Source organism: Drosophila yakuba, unplaced genomic scaffold (assembly GCF_016746365.2).
Source record: "Drosophila yakuba strain Tai18E2 unplaced genomic scaffold, Prin_Dyak_Tai18E2_2.1 Segkk50_quiver_pilon_scaf, whole genome shotgun sequence".
In the NCBI taxonomy this organism is placed as follows: Eukaryota; Metazoa; Arthropoda; class Insecta; order Diptera; family Drosophilidae; genus Drosophila; species Drosophila yakuba.
Window position 1 is genome coordinate 1,571,785 of NW_025048817.1, and position 19,789 is coordinate 1,591,573.

The 19,789-nt window shown below is 39.5% G+C and overlaps 2 protein-coding genes across 3 annotated transcripts; one reads left to right on the forward strand and one right to left on the reverse strand.

Moving 5' to 3' along the window:
- The first annotated feature begins 1,224 nt into the window (after positions 1–1,224).
- LOC26534636 (survival of motor neuron-related-splicing factor 30) lies at positions 1,225–3,503 on the forward strand. 2 transcript variants are annotated; one of them, XM_039377356.2, is made up of 3 exons: positions 1,225–1,374; positions 2,217–2,635; positions 2,687–3,503. In XM_039377356.2, the coding sequence occupies exons 1-3, from the start codon at positions 1,333–1,335 to the stop codon at positions 2,955–2,957; spliced, it is 732 nt and encodes a 243-aa protein (XP_039233290.1). In that variant the 5' UTR covers positions 1,225–1,332; the 3' UTR covers positions 2,958–3,503. The 2 variants fall into 2 exon arrangements, with proteins under 2 accessions (XP_039233290.1, XP_039233289.1); XM_039377355.2 differs by having other exon boundaries at positions 2,217–3,503.
- Positions 3,504–8,721: 5,218 nt separating this feature from the next.
- On the reverse strand, positions 8,722–14,205 carry LOC26535320. The gene is made up of 2 exons (XM_015195618.2): positions 12,475–14,205; positions 8,722–12,403 (listed from the first exon to the last, which is right to left on the reverse strand). Exons 1-2 carry the CDS (start codon positions 12,559–12,561, stop codon positions 9,380–9,382), a joined length of 3,111 nt encoding a protein of 1,036 aa, XP_015051104.2. The 5' UTR covers positions 12,562–14,205; the 3' UTR covers positions 8,722–9,379.
- Positions 14,206–19,789: the final 5,584 nt, after the last annotated feature.

Genomic DNA, 19,789 nt, shown 5'->3' on the forward strand with positions numbered 1-19,789 from the left:
TGAGGTATTAAAGCTCAAGATCATTGTTCAGCTGATCGCATACCTCCAAATGGCAATAGCATAGATAAACGGCAGCTATCTATAATTATGGTATAGTAAAACAAACTTGCGCTGCGTCTATGTCACCGGAGTCTGCATGTCTGGATATCAACTTTCTTACTTCTATAGATCATGAGATCTCGACGTTCATACGGAAAGATAGACGGACAGACGGACATGGGCACATCAACTCGGCTATTGATCGTGATCAAGAATACATATACTTTATATGGTCGGAAACGCTTCCTTTTGCCTGTTACATAACAGGTTGTTGTCCAGCCGTTAAACGTAGAAACGCTCTGGATGAAGCAAGTCACCGAATTGACAAACAGATAGCTGAAGTCGTCGAAGGAATAAGGCGTCTAAGTTTAAACTCCTTAATAAAACCGAAACCAGATCTTAGCGTTGACGCGACCAGTGCCGATAGTGCGACAGTAAGGACCCGGAAGACCGTTTTGAGGCTTGCGCGGCGTAAGCTTGTCGTGAGCCCGAAACGTTTGTAAAAACTGAGCAGGCCTGTTATCGGCGCGATTTCTAGGCGCATTCGTCTGGCGAGACAGGCCGGGACAGCACAGTGGTCTGGAACGGTGACCTTTTCCTAAGCCCCAGCTACCCATTTCCTCGCCACCAGTACCAAAGTGGCCTAGTGAGGCGACCATTACTAACCAGAGAAGAGTCCCGCATCGATCACATTGTTATAAGTGCACCACAAAATAAAAGTGCTTACAATTGAATTTTAGTATTTTATGTTGATGTTCTGAGTGCAATTTCCAATTGTTTTACTCTCTAATCATAAAACAGATTTTAAACCTCGATATTGCGAGTGAGTGCAATAAAAACGATCAATTATGCACTCATTTTCATTGAAAATAAAAAATAGCTTATGCTAAACACATACCTGTGGTACAGCTGAGACCTCTGACAAATGTGAATTTTCTTTTTCACAAAGAACCATTTATTACTTTACATGTGCCAATGCATTAATCCAGCATTTTTTTTTTATTTTGTCTATCAACTCATATAAAATTTTTAATTTTTTATCAAGCGAAGATTTCTATCGCCTTCAAGCCGGGTCTTATTTTGTTATTTGCAATATTATGGACTATGCACTGGATAGGTTCTTGACGCGCCACTGTGAGAAATGCATATAATTTTTGTTAATATGTAAACGTAAACATTCCAAATCAATTTTAAGTAGTTCATTGACTTGTTACCGTTTTCTTAGCCTATGAAAAAAATAAAGTTATTGATTGAATGCACCAAATGTAAATAGTGGAATCTGACAGTATTTAAATGGCGGACGATTTGCAAAATTACAAACTACAGTTGCAACAAGTGAGTAAAATTATAGGTATTTATACTTCCTTCTTTTTGAAATTAGTCTATTCTAAAAAAGAATAGTTTTTTTGTGCTATTGAATGTACAACAATAGTTACAATATATTTACAGAGATTTACAATTGGGGGATGACGGAGATTTGCAATTGGTACTACAAAAGAATTTTTACAGTAGATGATTTATAACTATTATTATTATTAACTTCACTCACAAAAAATATTGATCAATATTAGTTGAAAATATGCAACATAAACAACATGTAGTCGATGTTTTTTATCTTCATATATGAAAATAGAAATTGACTATTTTTCGATTGGTTCTTGTTACACGTTATTTATTAATGAATCCACGCTGCGGGTAATGCTATAATTGTTGTTTTCAGTTTACACAGCCCTGTTACTCAGGTACTTCTTTTCTGGGAGTCTTTAAAACAGCAAACTATTCACCAAATTTGGATCTTGTCTGTTAAAAGTTAAAAATGGCTAAAGTGTACTTAGTTTTGTAGCTAATGATGACTTCAAAACCACCAGATAGTTTTTATATCAAAAGAATCCATTATATTACAGATTAAATTAGCCATATGCATATTATTTGGGTCAGTCATGTAGCCGCTCTATTAACAAAGTTTGGATAATTACTAATACTTAAAAACTCTTAGCTTGGACATGTTTTGGCTTGTTAATGGTTATGGTCTAGTTATGGTATTATTTTATACATACCTATACTGAATCTAAAATTGGGAAGTTAATTGTGATTTATAAAACTTGTGGTATTAAAAAAATGTGATACCTAAAAATTTTAAATTACATGATATAAGGAAATTTTAATAAAATTTTTAGGTAGAGGCTGCTCTTCAAACTGATCCAGAAAATGAAGAGCTATTAAAACTCAGAAGTGATCTTGGCGAAGTTATTACTCTTACTCGTGATTTGATACAAACTCAACTTGAAGAACAGCATAAATCTTCCTATGTGGAGCCATCCTCAACTAAAAGAGATTCCTCTAACTATTTCGACGAAATCGAAGCTGCTTTGTTAGAAGCAGAAAAATTAGTTTCAGCTGCAAAGATTTGGAAAAAAGGAGACAAGTGCCAAGCAAAATGGAAGGAAGATCGTCAGTACTACGATGCAACTATTGAAGACATATCAAGTACAGGAGAAGTTAATGTAATATTTGATGCTTATCAAAATCGTTCTACGACCCAAATCAACGAGTTGCGAGAACGCAATACTCGCAACGAAGTTTTTCCGTCAAACAAGTATATTTTTTTTCACAGCAAGTCATACGTTTTTAACACAATTTTTTTCAGACGTCACAGGCCCAATCAAAAAGAATATTTAAAAAAACGTAAACAAAAAAAACAACAGCGCTTCAAGGACTTGGAAGAGGAACGTGAATCAGACAAAAACAAATGGCTTAATTTTAATAACAAAAATCAAAAAAAGAACGGAGTGAAAGCAAGAAGTATATTTGCCTCTCCGGATAATGTAAGCGGCAGAGTAGGAGTCGGCACTTGTGGAACTGCAGGAAAGGGCATGACCGATTTTACTGTAGGCGAAAAATATAGAAAAGGACTTTAGAATATTGTTAATTACACGGTACAATAAAAATATAAGAAAAAAGAATATATGGAAATTTATTAAAGTTTTTAATTACACGGTACAATAAAAATATAAGAAAAAAGAATATATGGAAATTTATTAAAGTTTTTATAAATCAACGTAGAACTAATGGAACTTGTTTTGACGATTACTCTTATTTAGAGACAAAGGGTATTATAAATTTTGTAATGGCGCATTATTGAGCATTTCACTAAACCGCCCATTTATGATTTTCGCTTTATATGCTTTTACCTATTTTGTATTCTTTATATTGTAATTTAAGCATTAAGAAGTGTGTAAAGCAGTGGACAGTTTCCGCTATGTCCGTTATCCAAGTTCAATTAATTCATTTTTTTTAAAACCCAAATTGTTTTTTGTTTTTTATGAAGTATGGGTTGTATTGTGTTTATATTCTGCAGTCCGGTTAGATTTACTACAAAGACAGCAAAAAAATCAGATTTAATATTAATATAGCGATCATACATATATAAATAAAAGACAAATTATAATGCCGTCAGTAAAAAAGATTTATGTTTTTATACCCGTTACTCGTAGAGTAAAAGAGTATACTAGATTCGTTGAAAAGTATGTAACAGGCAGAAGGAAGCGTTTCCGACCATATAAAGTACATGTATTTTTGATACGGATCAATAGCCGATGCCGTCTGTCCGTTTGTCTGTCTGTCTGTCCGTCCGTATGAACGTCGAGATCTCAGGAACTACAAAAGCTAGAAAGTTGAGATTAAGCATACAGACTTCAGAGACTAGACGCAGCGCGTTTGTCGATTCATGTTGCCACGCCCGCTCTAACGCCCACAAACCGCCCAAAACTGCCACGTCCTCACTTCTAAAAAATGTTTTGACACTTTTTTTTATTAATTTGGTACATTTTTTTAGATTTGCAAAATTTTTTTTTCCACGCCCAAAAATCGCCCAAAGCTGCCACGCCCACACTTTTGAAAAATGTTTTAATATGTATTAGTCTTGTAAATTTCTATCGATTTGCCAAAAAACTTTTTGCCACGCCCACTCTAACGCCCACAAACCGCCAAAAACTGTCAGTGTTGAAGACTCTCATTCGCACTCCCACTAGCTGAATAACGGGTATCAGATAGTCGGGGAACTCGACTATAGCGTTCTTTCTTGTTTTGTACAGAATTTAGTAAATTTGTTGGGAACTTCCTTTTAAAAATAAAATAAGGGAAAACGCTAAGTCTAGATCTGGCATATTGATAGAAATAGGAAAAAAATAAAAAAGGGGTTCAAAAGTGTGGTCGTGGAACTTTTTTGGAGCATGTTCTATGCCACCGCGAGATCCTCATATTGGTTTCGTGCAATCTATCAAAGACCATGAGCACATCGTCGATTGCTTATTGAAAAATACTAGGTGAATTTTTCCTTCCCAAAAGGAAGTCTGCAAAGCTCATACTTCCCGTTTCAGTTTTTCTGTATGTGCTTTTATATACAAGGTGTTAAAGTATTGTGCCCTTCCTAAGTTTGCCACAATAAAAACCACGTTGGGGACTGGATATTTGTTATGGCTTAAATTAAGTTTTTTAAAGTCGATTACCAAACGTATCTTTGTATTTCCTTGCTCGTCCGTCCCTTTTTTATATACAACCCAAATTGGGTTGTTTTATGGTGGCCAAGATGGTAGGATGATACCATCTCTAAGCATAGCTTGTGTTTCTGAATTTAGAAAATCGGGGACGCCCATCGGGACCATGGGGTCCTCGTTCTCTGTCTGGATAGTAGCAATGATATTGGTATTGTATGGTAAAGGTTGGTTCTGAAAATACGCCTGTAACGTTTCCTAAAATTAAGTAACATTTTTCCTTATTATCTTGAGGTACTTCTATATCTTCAACATTAGTAAAATTTAAGTTCGAGCATTTGAGAAATTTTATTATTTCATAGCCAACCAACTAACCGTAGTTATAAGATTTTTGTTTTTTATGTCGAGTACAACGACGGCTTGTTTAAGTAAGTCAAGTCCAATTATTCCGTCAAATGCTGTGAGGTTTGGTAATAAGAAATATGTCGTATTTGGGTCTATGCCTACAAAATTAGATCGGATGGTCTAGTTGATGGTTTTAGTTTCCGAAATAAAAACGCGTAGCGCATCTGCTCTATACTTTTTATTCAATGGTGCGGCTACAGTGGTAGGTCATAATATTGTAGCAGAATCAAATTTCCTTGGCGGAGTATTGACATTTCCGGCTTTTTCAAATACACTGGTCGTTTATCAGCGTATGTGAAATCTAAGCGGTTGATTATGGCCCTAAATTGAGGGGAGTATCAAAAGATTAGAGAATCATGTCAGCTCAACCTTTTATTTTGTTCCTCATTATGCCAAGGGCTTGATAATGTTTGGAACTACTTTCGTAGCTTTCGCACACTTTATATGCTGTTTGTGCTGCGTCCTCTACAATAGCTTTTAGTTGTTCATTGGTCTTTGCCACGTTGAGCGAGCTTTGATTTTTACACTGATTTTCAGATTTTTTTAAGTATCTAGTAGGTCTTCTAATTCGCTATCGGACAAATGTCTTGTGGCGACCGGAATTGCTAGCGCACCAGGGCTAAGCCCACCGACGAAAACAAATAACTACAAAATCCTCATCGACCATCTATATAATCACTTCTCACCGAAGCAGAACTCAACGTTTAAGAGACATCTATTGCTGACGGAGTCGCAGCAAGAAATTCGCAAAGCTCTCTTTCAAGAGCGACTCCTGGAAGCCCGATACATTAACAAACCTCTATCCGTTTCCTAACGAGCTTTCAGCGGTTGGCACGCTTCTGTTGAGGGAAAACGGTATATTCATTCCAACATCTTTGAGAGTAAGAATATTGGACGAAGGCCGGCATTTGTCTTTTCTTTGCAAAGATTTTCCAAATGGGAAATTGTTACATTTTGTATTATGTTGCAATTGTTTACGAGCTTAGAGGTTTTTTGAGCATTGTAAATTTTTTTTATAACGGTAAAAAGCTGATCGACAACAAAATAATGGGTTTAAGCAAAGACATTAGAATAACAAGATGCGTAACGCCATACGATTTTTTTGCACACAATTTTTTCGTGGCGGCTTTAGAACTGGCTCCAGGCTCTCTCGAAATTTTGTTCAAAAGCCAAAGAGCGGAGGGCCCTAGAGCCAGCAGCTCTCTTGTACGCATGCAGCGAGAGCTGACCACTGTATTGGTGCACACGTATGGACATGCATTGTAAAAATGACAAAATATGCCCTTCATTTTAGAAGTTCTTAGACTTTAAATCTATATTATTTTTTATAAATTGCCACCACTTAAAAAGACTAGTTTTACATTTACATTACCGTTACACAACAATTATTCAAATTCAACATAGAAATAGTAATAGTACAATCTATGTACATAATAAATCATAATAATTTTCAAATATGACTTTTTATTAGAATAATTGTCATTAGAGTATTCACTGCGACGTGTGAAAAATATAATTTGACAATGATTCCTCGGTGCCTATGTCCGCACTTCGTGCTTCAAGAAATCAATTTTGCAATAAACAGTTTCCATATTTTTATTTATTTCATAAATAATATTTTTGTTTTTGCATTATTTTTATGAAATATTTATTTTTTTAATGTAATTTCTTTTTTTCGAAATTCTTTGTTTTAAATTACAGTAGTTATAGTAATTTACTTTGTATACGTAATAATTATTTACTATACATAGTTATTTAGTTGAATTACTAGTATGAAAATGACCCATTTTCAGTATTTAAAATGCAAATAAGATTCAGTTTAATTATTTTGTTATATTTTATTTTGATATTTAAAAAAAAAACGCGCAATTATGGGTGGTAAGAAAAGCTCTACCAGTAACGGGTATAAAAAACTTCTTTCAAACCATAATAGTTACGAATCGAAATTGACCAAAACATTAATCAAATTTGTTTCTTTGATCAAAATTGATTTCGGCCCTAAAATCGTCTTCTAGCACAAGCGCGCACACATACATACGATCTCCTTTATTGCTTTTACTCAGACAAGCAAGACAATTCTATTTTTAGATTTTAACGCTCTCGATTTTCGATGAATTGTTTTTTTTTAATTACATTATATATTTATGTTTTTTTCTATCATATTCTATTAAATATTACAATTGGTCAAGTTTATTATTATATATGTTGACAGACAAAATGTCTCAGTTTATTGATACCAATCTTGAAGCACGACTTCCGGCAACTTAGGTGAGATTTTTTTTGGTCTAGAAGAGAGATCCGATTTAGGACTGCAAGATTCGGAAGTCCCGATAGGTTGTCGAGTTTGTTCTGGGCGAAAAACTCTTAGAAGTTTTACATCCGACCTGAGAAAGAGATCCTACAAAGTAGCCCATATCTTAAACAGATAAAAAATGGAGTTCGGCGGAAGTTTAGATAGTATTAGCGTTGACAATTTTATTTGTCGGGTTCAGGCTCTCACAGTAACGACAGACTGTTGTTCAAAGTAAAAGCTAGGGAATTTTATTGAAAATGTCAACAGCAAAGATCTCCAATGTGGGAGATCCCTTGCTCTAAGGTCGCTTAGTTGCCCGAGGAGTGGAAAGATTGCAGTGTTTTCCGAGGATATAGGCAGCTGGGTTGGAGCCGTGGCGCACATATGCTAAAACTGCCACAAGGAGGCCCTTAGATATCAAGATTGCGGATCTAATAGAAAAACAAGAGGGAACGCTATAGTCGAGTTCCCCGACTATCTGATACCCGTTACTCAGCTAGTGGAAGTGCGAAGGAGAGTCTTTAACACTTTTTTTGGCGGTTTGTGGGTGTTAGAGTGGACGAAAGTGGGAAAGTGGGAAAAAGTTTTTTGGCAAATTGATAGAAATTTACAAGACTAATACAAAAATGAAAAATATCAAAACATTTTTTAAATCGGTTTTCGATTTCCCCAGGCATTGAGATAGACAACCACGATAATGCGTCAGGCAAGTTCGGAGCCTTTAAGATGAACAATGCTGGTGGAAAATTGGGATATATTGCTAAGATGTCGAATTTGATAAGATGATGCCTATTCTGGTCGCTGTTTGGAGGAATAAGTCCTTCAAGGAAGTGCTAGAATTTTTTTCAACTTTTTTTACTTTTATTAAAGTATCGGAACTATCACACATAATTGCAATATTAGAGCCTGGTTAAGGATAACATAGCCGTCATCTTTTTGCAATCTTCGCAGGTACGACTGAGTTCTGGCTTTCAATCGACGTTTCGTTGTGTGATTAATGCGGGAAGAAGCGATACATCGACGATACTCATTTAATTTCATTAACTTTACCAATTTTCGCAAAAACCTTCAAGCATGAATAACGTGGACATAATCTGTTGGTGGTTTAATTGCATTACTATTAATGGCAGTGTCTGTGAAGATTTTTGGAACGTTGCGAAATTGTTCTTCATGTTGGGTAATTGAATCTGGCATAACTAAAATTTTGTTGAAGTAACAATGAAGCTTGCCTAGCGGAGATACGGTTCGGAGTTTCCGAAAAGGTGAAAAAAGCTCATCGTTGCTTGAGGTTTTTTTTCGGCAATTATTTTTTTATTTGGCCAACGCGGTATTCATTATTTAATGACAAATTAATATGGAAAAAAAATTATGAGTGTGAGCTGCTCGGACTGAAACTATATATTTACGGTTATAACCCTTTAAATCTTTATAAAGAAAATGGAAGAAATAAAGATGCCCATATTATAATAAATAAAATATAAACATATCTATAAAATTTTTTTTTTTTTATTTTGTTTTATGATGATGATGCGATACAAAAATTAAGCGAGAAATTCAGTGAAAATGATGAGCAAAGACAAAGTCGAGAAAGAAAGTGGTTTTCATGTGCTGGAGTGGTTTTTTTCTTTTACTTCTTTTATACCCGTTACTCGTAGTATACCCCTTCGATTTCTTGTAAAGAATTTAACAGGCAGAAGGAAGCGTTTGTAAGACATTTTCAAACACCATCTAGCGCCGGTTACATTTATTACTCATGACTTCCTGATTATTAACCATGGCACTCCTTAAAATATTTTAAAACTTCTAAAGTAATGGAAATAGTTTTTGCGAGAAGTTTAATCATCTATGCCTTAAAATTTCCCAGATCTTAACGGTTATACGAATAGTATAGTATTTGTTCAAGGTATGTACATGTTACATACTGTTCAAACAATCAGGTATATCATTAAGTGGCGAGCGCACAAAAAGAGGACTTTCTTGCCATATCATTGGTGTCAAGTAAGTACAAAACCGCTGTGCTGTTTTAATTAATGTTTATTTATAGCTTATAATAAAATAAAAGTTTAGTCTAAAATATAGTTAAGACGCTCAGAACATTCTACTAATGACAAATTTAGTTTAACGTTCAGCCGTGTTCGCCTATTAAACACTATTTGAAATCATATTTGATAAATGTAAGTACTACATCTATTTGAAAGCGTTGTCTAAAATTACACTTGCAAAACCAAAAGCCAATAAACATCAGTAGACAGCTGGTAAGTAAAATAGCATAAATAATATTTTCATTTAAGCTTGAATTATTAATTATTAAGGTATTTTCAATAGAATTATTTTTCTCTAAAAAATATCCAGTTGGTGCCAAACGCCTTAGAAAGCATAGCGTTTTACCTTTACTATTTTCGAAATGGTTTAGCATACTTTTACCATCGATAAAACTTTCATAGTTCCAGTATTTACAGGAACCTGACGTATTTGCCTCCTTGTTCTGAGATTTGCGAAAGATAATTGGCACAGGTACAGGAAGATTTGAACTATACCCAGGTATTGATATAGATACTATTCGACTTAATAGTATTAAAGATCTAATAGACTGTTGGAATAGTTGGTCATTTGAGTATACCTTAATAACAACAGTAACGTCACTTAACTTATTCGTTGAAGCTTTCAAGGTGCCTATTAGATCTATTGGCAAGTATACACCAAGTTCTAAGTCAGGCTCATCAACAACATCATTAATGTTATGATTTACTTGAAGAAAACGGTAATGTTCGTTTTTAAATGCTCCCTTTAGTTTTTTTTGTTTATTTCTTTTCTTATTATTTGCAAACAATGCTATTCCCGAAACATTGGCAATACTTGGGTTGATTGAGAAATATAAAATATATTTTGAAATATATACTGATACTCCAATATCATCATAGTCAATTGTTTCACTTTGCAACTCAGAGACAAGCTGTTCTTCACCATTACCTATTTTAGTAAAAGGCAAGTTAGTTGATAAAGTGTCAACATACCTTTCAAATGATCTTAATAACTTGTTTGTAGCGTTTAGCTCAGAAGACTTCTTTATAACATTAGAGTCAATCTCTATTAATATATTGTATATATCAAAAATGTTAGAAAATGCATTCTTCCATTTAGTTGACTCTTCATTTGTCTGTCGAAGTGTTAAATTTGATGAATAAGTTTTAAGCACTAATTGAATAATTTTAGAAATAAAGAAGATGTCAGCTGGAACTATACTATTTTTACTATTTGCAATTATGTCTTTCACATTTTGTAAAGCTTTTTCTGGTAAGGACTTAACAATTTTGGCTTTAATCAAATTATGCAATACTTTTGTATTATACTTAGGACTTTCACATACGACTGGTTGTGTAAACTCTTTCCAATATGCTCCATGAACAAAATCGCCTAAACATAATCGCGTGTAAGGCATACCATTTTTTTTAATACACAATTTCTTTGTCGTAGCGATTTCTCCAATACGCGTTGTAGTCCACTGTAGTCCATCGTTTGAAAATGAACGCTCTGATGAACAATAATCTTTACTACGTATGAGATAAGTTGAGTTTTTAATGAAACTAAAAAAAAAAATGTTCAGTGTAATTTTAATTTGCATAAAGGCAAATGAGTTCTTTGTTATTATGGGGGCATTGTCCCCAAAGGCAAGTTCATGGACATCATATTCTGCTGTTATTTTGAGAGCCGCAAATATATGAATCCAAAAAACAACATATATATTTTTGATCCATTCCATATTCATTATTCGAACATCGTGTATGAAAAGATGACCTAGATCGCTGCTTCCGTATATGCTTTCTGAAAGGTTTCTTAAATGTTTACCGGTTACTTCATCACACAAATTAAATGCAAAACTTGCATTTATACATGAGACGTTCCAACGTATAACAAAACTATGCGCAGTGTTTCTGTTATAATCTACCAGCAACCGGGTGGAAACCAGCTGAAACTCAAAAATGCTGTGACCTTCACACCAATATTCGGTGCGATAGCTTGAAAATAAATTGACATTAAGAATTGAATAAGATTGTTCTTGATTCTCCCAAACGAGGTCCAAGTTGGCTTTTTTTAGAGTTCCATATTCTAAAAATGCAAAACATTGGGCACCAACATAAGAGTTGTTATTTACCCATAAATACTTTCGATTATAAATCACCAGCCTAAGCGCTTTAGAGACGTCATCTATTTCCAATACCATTTCAATAGCACTACTTGGCTTTACAATTTTTTTGCTTAAAGTGGGAATCCATTTCAAGCCATTGCTAACAATTTGGAAATTTTCAGATAGATTCATTAGTATAACATATTTTTCTGTCAAGTGATGAGAAAGAAAATCAATTTTAAAATATTCGTTTTGATTTTTCTTTGAGACATACTTTGCTAAAATTCGCCTTAGCCAATTTCGTTTTTTTAAGTACTCTTTTAGATCAACGTGTTCATACGTGGTATTTTTCCAGGCCATACCATAACATACTGACGGGTGATAGACTAAAGCTCCAAAGCCGCTCGGACATCCCGCATTAGATATCAGTTCCGACTTAAAAATGCACACTGCATTTAAGAAAGTATTGCAGTCTACAGATACTATTTGGTTTTTAAAGTCAGTTGCTGTTTTATTAATTATAGTATGCTTTAGGCAGTGCTCATTGGGTTTTTTTTTTAAGTGTATTAAACTCTCATTTATTTCCTTTCTCCAAGAATTTCCTGGCAAACGTACTTCATAAGGCATTACTTCGTTTTTTCGACGAATTGGCAGCCAATAATCATAAATATTATTCTTTATCAAGAACTTGGATACTGTAGAAATTTCTGTGTTTGTTAAATCAATAGGAATAATAATATTTGAGCCGTAGAAAAATTTTTCATTGAACGCTTGAGGTTTAGTAGAAATTTTTAAGCAAAGTGGAACGTTACCAACGTCTCGAATTTCAAAAAGATCATCAGGGCAGTGCATGTTTTTGTTCATACTCATTTTGCACTCTATCAAATCCGGCATCCAATGACCAGATTTTGTATCGCACACGCGCAATAAAATTTGATGGTTTGATTTTAGGCACAGTAGGTCTTCAGATATTGCATAAGGAATGCCTTTATACTTCCAATATGCCGTGCCTGATGTTGTCTTAGTAAACTCGTCAAGACATTTTATCTAAAATATATTAATTCGAATAATTCATTACTTAATTTAAATTTTGCTTTAAGCTACACTAAATTTTTTACCTTTGTCAAATTTTGGGAAAGTATAGAATTAGGTAATAGGCACATAAATAGTACTGTAGAGATAATCTTACTACGCATGATTGTCATATACGAAATAAGACTCTGATATTTTTGTTAGCAATTTCCTATCTAAAAACAAATAATCTTTTTTATCTTTGTTATTATAAATTGTTTTATAACTTATAAGGTGGACTTAAAAAGATTGTCTCCCACCATTTACCATCTAATATAGCTTCCATTTTGGTCAGAGCAAATTCGATTTATTATCTAAGTAAGTTTAGTGAATAATAACCTTTAAATTGCAATGCTGTCACTAAAAAAATGTCGCCTTCTTTTAGTGAGTATTTATATTTAGGAAAGGTCAAAGCTCTTAGCGGAAATATGATTTTTGTTAACAGGCGAAAATATTATGGGACTAATGGTTCTTCAGCCTGTACCGTTAAATATTGGTTTCGAGACTTTAATAGTGGCAAAATTATCTACTGAAGTCATCAGTGGGATGCCCTCTTATGCGGTAACAGTGGAACACGTAATAAAAATACATGAAATTATGTGGCGGATCGGAAATGACTAATCACAGAGATATCAGATTTGGGTAATAGGTAATTGGTTGATGACAACTGGTACCTATACTACACACCATAGAACTGAATAAGAAGCAAACAGTGGACCAAAGCCGGCGCAGATGCAGCAAGGAGACGCTCAATGGTTTAGAAAGAAAATAGATTCGGTTTTCTGGGAAAGCCAAGAAATATTCTTCATGTACTATCTCGAAAATAGAATAACTTTTAGCAGCAATTGTCACTGAACATTGTTGGAGCGATTAATGCGCGATATCGCTCTTGTTTTTGCAGGATACCAAAACGACTTGTTAATGATAACAATCGTTATAATCCCTAAAAGTGTCGCCTGGTTGACTTCGATGGGGAGTGTCCAGGTGGTATTCCCAAATCGTACCTGTGTCCTAAAAATCTCATTAAAAACTGACGCTAAAGAAAAATGTTTGATATTTTGCATAATTGCTAAATAATGATTATACCCCAACTAGACATTGTCAATTTAGCAGGATATGTCTTGAACCAGTAAGTTGTTCACGATATAACGCTTCTGATCGCTTGACCTGATAATTAATACTATATTAAACTAAGGTACACACATTGCTATGACTAAACAAAAAGAGACATACCTCACACAATATCCTTATCTCTAAAGCTTTATCTCAACTTTATAGCTTTAATAGTTCCTGACATCGAAGCATTTATACGTCTGATAGACGGACAAGAAAATCCTAATGAAGAATATACATTCTGTATAGGGTCGGAAACGCTTCCTTCTACCTGTTACATACTTTTCAGGCGTACTTCAAAATTTATTGGACTTATAAAAAAATTAAATAGTCCTTTTCCTGCGCTTTTAAGGCATATACACTGACGAGCAAAACTGTAACACGAATTGCATATTCTAACTTCAACGGTCAGTATCTTCTCTCCTATTTTATGTACGATAATAAATATGAAACGATTTGACCGTTTGGAATAAATATGCCAAAGCAAAATGTAAAAAAAGTCAATTGTTACAGTTATGCACTGGGGTTATATATTAAACGAAAATTTTATTTGCTATTATTTTAATAATGAGTTCACAGCCCATTTGAATTTTTAGCTTCAATATATATTCGTTGCATATTTTAACTTCAACGGTCAGTATCTTCTCTCCTATTTTATGTACGATAATAATCTTTGTCTTGTTTTGTTGCTACTATACTCGACTATCGCTTGTGAAAATATGAAGCGATTTGACCGTTTGGAATAAATATGCCGAAGCAAAATGTAAAAAAACTCAATTGTTACAGTTAGGCACTGGGGTTATATGCTTAGGATATTTATTGTATAGCACAATTGTTTATCTTAGTAATATTTTGATATTATAATAGTTATATTATATTATATTTGGTATTTAATAAAAATATGACTCATGCCACCACTTCTTGATCTCCGGACATACGACGACAACTTTGCCTTACTCCGGACACGACAACTTTCGGCTTGACGATCTTTTTACTGCACAAATTTCAACTCGCTTTGTTCTTCTTCGACTCACTCTATGCTTGTCCTTTTTCTTATGACTCCTTCTTCCTCTTCTTCCTGCGCTCACGACGCTACCCTTTGCGATGTTTATCGATCATCGCATATCGATAACTATCGTTACATTTGGCCTTCCTGATCACTGTCGTCTGACCCAGACGACCATAGATCTTCATTTGTAGACGAGTACTTCCATAGCTTCATATTTTCTGCACATGTTGCAGCTTTCCGTACATCTTATCGGCCGTTTCTTTTTACCTTAGTTTCTTCATATAGCCCGAGAAAACTGCTTGCTAGTTTTTTGCCAGTCTCAAACTGAGTTCGTTTAATAGCCACCAGATCTCCTTCTTTATATGTACGCTCGCCCTTGCGATTCCAGGCCGCTCGCTCTTCCGCCTCTGCTCTCTGGAGCTCCTGCCTCCACCTGTTCTCGGCCTCCTCCTTTCTCCTGGCTTGACTCTGCAGCTCGTGCATGGCCGCCATCGCCGCCCGCTGCTGCATCCGGATGCGTGCCGCCTTGGCGGCTTCGTACTCCTCGCGGGCCGCCACCCGTGCCGCTCGCGGAGCTTTGACGGCCACCAGCCGGTCAGCCTCCAACTTCCACATCTTCACGACTGTGACCGCCATCGCTGCCGACGTCTCCCCGCTGCCTCTGGGGTTCCGCTTCGCCTCCTCAAAGACCGGCACGATCCCCGGAAGGATCCGGTCGCCTGCCGCGCTCCTGGCTCTCCTGAGTCTCCAGGTCCTCCTTTCTTTCTCCCACTCCAGCTCACTCTCGTCGGAGGTGAAAACTGGTTCTGGGTCTTCGCCTGTATCGTCCTCGGCACCTCGCCTTGGAGTTCGGGTGGGCCGCGGGTTAGGCAATCGCCTACCCCCCGACCGCCCTTGCAACTCAGCGGGCGCTTCGGGACTCTGACCCATAGTGGCCAGCCTTGAGTACTGCTCCTTTGTAAATGTGTTCATGGTGGTTGTCGAACTTTTTGTGTTTCGACCGCTCTGCCAACGGCTCCACTATACCTCGGTTTCGCGCCTCCTCTTTGGCGGTCACCGTTATGTCCCTCGGCGTTCTTGTATCTTCCCACTCTTTCCGCCTGACTTTACGGTACCGTTCCATTGGGTTGAACCGTCTCTCCTCTTTCGTCAGGAACATTTTAGGCGTGCTTCCTACCGAACGGTTGCGCCGTTTTATTGTCTCCTCTGCCCTGAGCCGGATCGGATCCTCGTTCCCCTCTGTCCCGCTTCGCTCGGTTTGTCCATTGGCGCAATATTCCGGTTCGCTCGTTGTCTGCCTCCGTTGACTCTAGCCTTGGCCTGACGCTATAACGATCGCCGGACTCTCTGTCTGCACCCGTTGACTTTCGCCTTGGCCTGACGCTGGAACGGTTGCCGGGTCTCGTCCGCTCTCAGGTATTGCAATCATTCTACATCCTACTACTGGTGACCTTCCCTACCCTTGGCGGTGGTTGCTGTGGCAGGATTCTGGTTCGCTCGGGTTCCGCTTCCGCTGACTCTCGCCTAGGCCTGACGCTAGAACGGTTTTTAGATTCGCCATCTGCACCCGTTGACTCTCCCCCTGCCCTGACGCTAGAACGGTTTTCGAGCCTAGTACTTTCTCAGGTGCTGCCATCCTCAACCTTTCCGCCGTTCGTGACCTTATTCCTCCCTGGTGGTGGCTCCCGAGGCAACGCTCTGGTCCGTTCGCGGTCCGCATCCGTTGACTCTCGCCTTGGCCTGACGCTAGAACGGCTGCCGACCCCGTCCGCTCTCAGGTGCTGTCGTTTCCTTTTCCTTCCTGCATGCCTTTCCTGATTTCCTCCGAGGGATCTGCATCCACGTTCCCCTCCTCCATCTCCTCTTGACCCTGCTGTTTCAGGTCGCTGACGTGTACCGAGCGTTCCTTTTTACTCCTAAGGTGGCGAATCTTACATATCACTGGCGATACGAAATCCACAATTTGGTACGGCCCATCGAACCTCGGAGCTAGTTTGGCCGCGAACCCTTCAGCCGCCTTTGACAGATGGTGCTCCTTGGACCACACCATTTCACCAATCCTCGGCTTCCACTGCCTCCTCCGCAGGTTGTATTACCTTGCCTGGTCTTGGGACACCTTCTCTAGGTTCCTCCGCACAATCTCGAAGACCTCTCTCATCTTTTCAGCGTTTCCTTCTGGTGACTCTGGTTGCCTTCCCGTACCTAGTGTTTCTCTGTCATAGAATGCCGGTGAGTAGCTTGTGGAATCTGAAATACTGGAATTCACCGCCAGCATATGATCTCGGGCCATCTTTCATCCCAATTCCTCTGGTTCTGTCCGGCAAACTGCGCTATCATTGTCTTCACAGTGCGGTTGGCTCTCTCCGTCGGATTCTCCTGGGGGGTATACAGTGCCGTAAATTGCTGCTTTATCCCCATGTCGTTGAGGAACTTCTTAAAGGCCTGGCTCGTGAACTGCACACCGTTGTCCGTGATCACCACCTTCGGTACTCCAAATCGTGAGACTATGCGCTCCCTGAACGCTTTCTGCAATGTTTCCGCCGTGGCTGTTCGCAAAGGCACCAACTCCGTTCACTTCGAAAACCTGTCGATCAGTACCAACAACATACTGTTTCCGTGCTCTGATCTTGGTAGTGGTCCAACGAAATCGGCGCACACTGTCGCCCAGGGTTCCTCCGGGATCTGTGTCAACATCTTTCCCGCCGCCTGCCGCTGATTCGGTTTGAACCTCGCGCAGTCCTCGCATTTCCGCACGTAGGCCCTTGCGTCTCTCTGCATTCCTGGCCAGTAGTACCGGGCTGCAAGCCGTGCAATCGTCTTCCGACTCGTGGTTTTCGCGCAAGACAGTTTCTTTCAGCTGCCGCGGAACACATAGCTTCCAGGTCACTACATCTTTGTTCCCTGCTCTATGCGGAATCTGCCTGTAAAGGGTGCTACCCTCCCAAACATTTATCTTTTCTCGCATTTCCTTGATCCAGCTGCACTCTGATTCGGCCCCTTGTCCTGCGTTCTTCTCAGCATATCGGGTTCTGCTGAGACCGACTCTGGCAGTGGCTGCCTCGACAACGCGTCTGCTACCACGTTCAATTGGCCTTTCCTGTATGCTACCTCGAAGTCGTACTGCTGCAGCTCCAGCGCCCATCTGGCAATTCTTCGCAAAGGGCTTTCTATGCTGTTCAGCCACTTCAGCGCCATGTGATCCGTCACTACCTTAAAGTGGTAGCCCTCAAGGTACGGCTTAAGCTTCCGAACAATTGCCAAGCACTCCATTTCCGTTGTCGAGTAGTTCTTCTCGGCTCCGTTTAGGGTCCGGCTGGAGTATGAAATGACCCTTTCGCCCTCTTCGTCAATCCCGTAGTCACTGGCGTCCGTTTGCAAGATGAACGTTTTCCCGAAGTCGGGGCACGCCAAGACTGGGTCGGTAACCAATCTGGCTTTTACCTCCTCGAAGGCTTGCTGGTGGTCCTGTGACCATGTCCACTTGGTACCCTTGCGGAGGAGGTCGTTGAGTGGCCTTACAATGCGCGCGAGGTCAGACACGAAACGTCGGTACCATGATGCGACTCTAAGGTATTGCCTCAGCTCTCGGACCGATGACGGTGGTTCTAGCTGGGCTATGGCTTCTACCTTTTCTGGGTCCGTGCCTATCCCTTGGCTTGTGACGCGGTGCCCTACGTACAGAAGTTCTTGTTTGAAGAACTGGCATTTCTCCGGGTTTATCTTCAGGTTTGCTTTCTTCAAGGGGCGGAAAACCTCCCTGAGGTTTCTCTATGGTGCGGCCAATCACGATGATATCGTCTTGATACGCAAATGCATGCGGCGACATTTCCGGTCCAATCACCTGATCCAGGACCCGCTGAAAAGTGGCCGACGCGGAGTGTAAACCAAATGGCATCACTTTCCATTGGAACAGCCCTTTCCCTGGGACCGTGAAGGCCGTGAAGCCCCGGCTTGACTCTTCCAGCGGTAGTTGCCAATACCCATCCTTTAGGTCCAGACTGCTTATGAAGCGCGCCTCCCTTAGTTGGTCGAGGATGTAGTTAATCCGTGGCATCGGGTAGGCATCCTTTATGGATCTCGCGTTTATCTGCCTGAAGTCCACGCATAGTCTCCATTTTCCCGTTTTCTTCTTTACCATGACTATGGGTGAGCTGTACGGGCTCCTTAAATGCTCTATCATCCCCCTCTCCAGCAGTTCGTCCACCTTCGCGTTGATCTCCCCTTGAATATTTGAGTTCTTGGGGTAGTATATCTGCTTAATCGGTTTATCGTCCTTCATGGTTATCGTGTGCTGGGCTATACTCGATGTTCCGGGCATGGCGTGAAACTCCGCGAGCTCTGCTTCCAGGAATTCGTTCATGTCTTATTCTTCGCCGCCCTTTTGGACTACTGCGAACGACAATTTTTCCTCGAGCCACCCCTTGCGTCTGCCTCTGAGGTTGATTTCGCCGCACCTTCCATCTGCCAACCAAACCTGCCGTCGTATCCTTGTAATCGCTCCACGAGCAGCCAGCTTGTCCGCCAGCTCTTCACTTATAAAGCTTGCTGTTACCCCGGTGTCGATCGAGGCCTTTTACGTGTCTCCACCGTTCGTTACCGCTGCGGACAACTGCTGCTCCTCCTCGATCAATTTTCCAGTTAGTTTGGAGAGGCGGCACTCTGCGACCCCTGCTCGCATCTCTGCGGCTGAGATCGCTGCCCCTTTTCCGCTCTCTGGCAGCATTCTGTACTTCGGACTCCTATTTTTCCGCATATCCAGCAGAACAGCAGCCTCTGTTGTCGGCAGCCTCTTGCCCAATGGTCGTGTCCACCGCACCTGCGACAAGCTTCTTGTGGATTGGCCACATGGGTTGGGTGTTGACCCGAGTTGCCCGCAAGAGTCGTTCCAGTGTGTCTCTGGGTGGTGACTGGCGGCCTCCATAAGGTTGTGTTATGACGCCCAGACTGACCCGGGGTATATCGTGCCCACTGTCCCTGGGACTGCGTGCCTAGCTCTCCTGAGTCCTCACACCTTCTACACGTGACGTGTGTTGCGGCAGTGGCTTTGTCGCGGCTGTATTTGTGCTCTTCCGCAAAGGCTTCCCGTTCCCTGTGCAGTTCCTCGTACTTATCTGCCAGGATCATGAGAGCCTCTAGGTCGTCCACGTGGTAGGATCTCAACGCTATTCGGAGGTCAGGCGTGTAGTTCTCCTTGATGAGCTCCAGCATTTCCTTCTTCCCATACCCAAGGGGTCTTATCA

Bases quoted from the DNA above. Each gene is read 5' to 3' on its own strand.
- LOC26535320 (XM_015195618.2), bottom strand. From the start codon at position 12,561: ATGACAATCATGCGTAGTAAGATTATCTCTACAGTACTATTTATGTGC. The intron at 12,404-12,474 runs GTAAAAAATTTA...AATATATTTTAG, and splicing joins TTTCCCAAAATTTGACAAAG to ATAAAATGTCTTGACGAGTT.
- LOC26534636 (XM_039377355.2), top strand. From the start codon at position 1,333: ATGGCGGACGATTTGCAAAATTACAAACTACAGTTGCAACAA. The intron at 1,375-2,216 runs GTGAGTAAAATT...TAAAATTTTTAG, and splicing joins ACAAACTACAGTTGCAACAA to GTAGAGGCTGCTCTTCAAAC.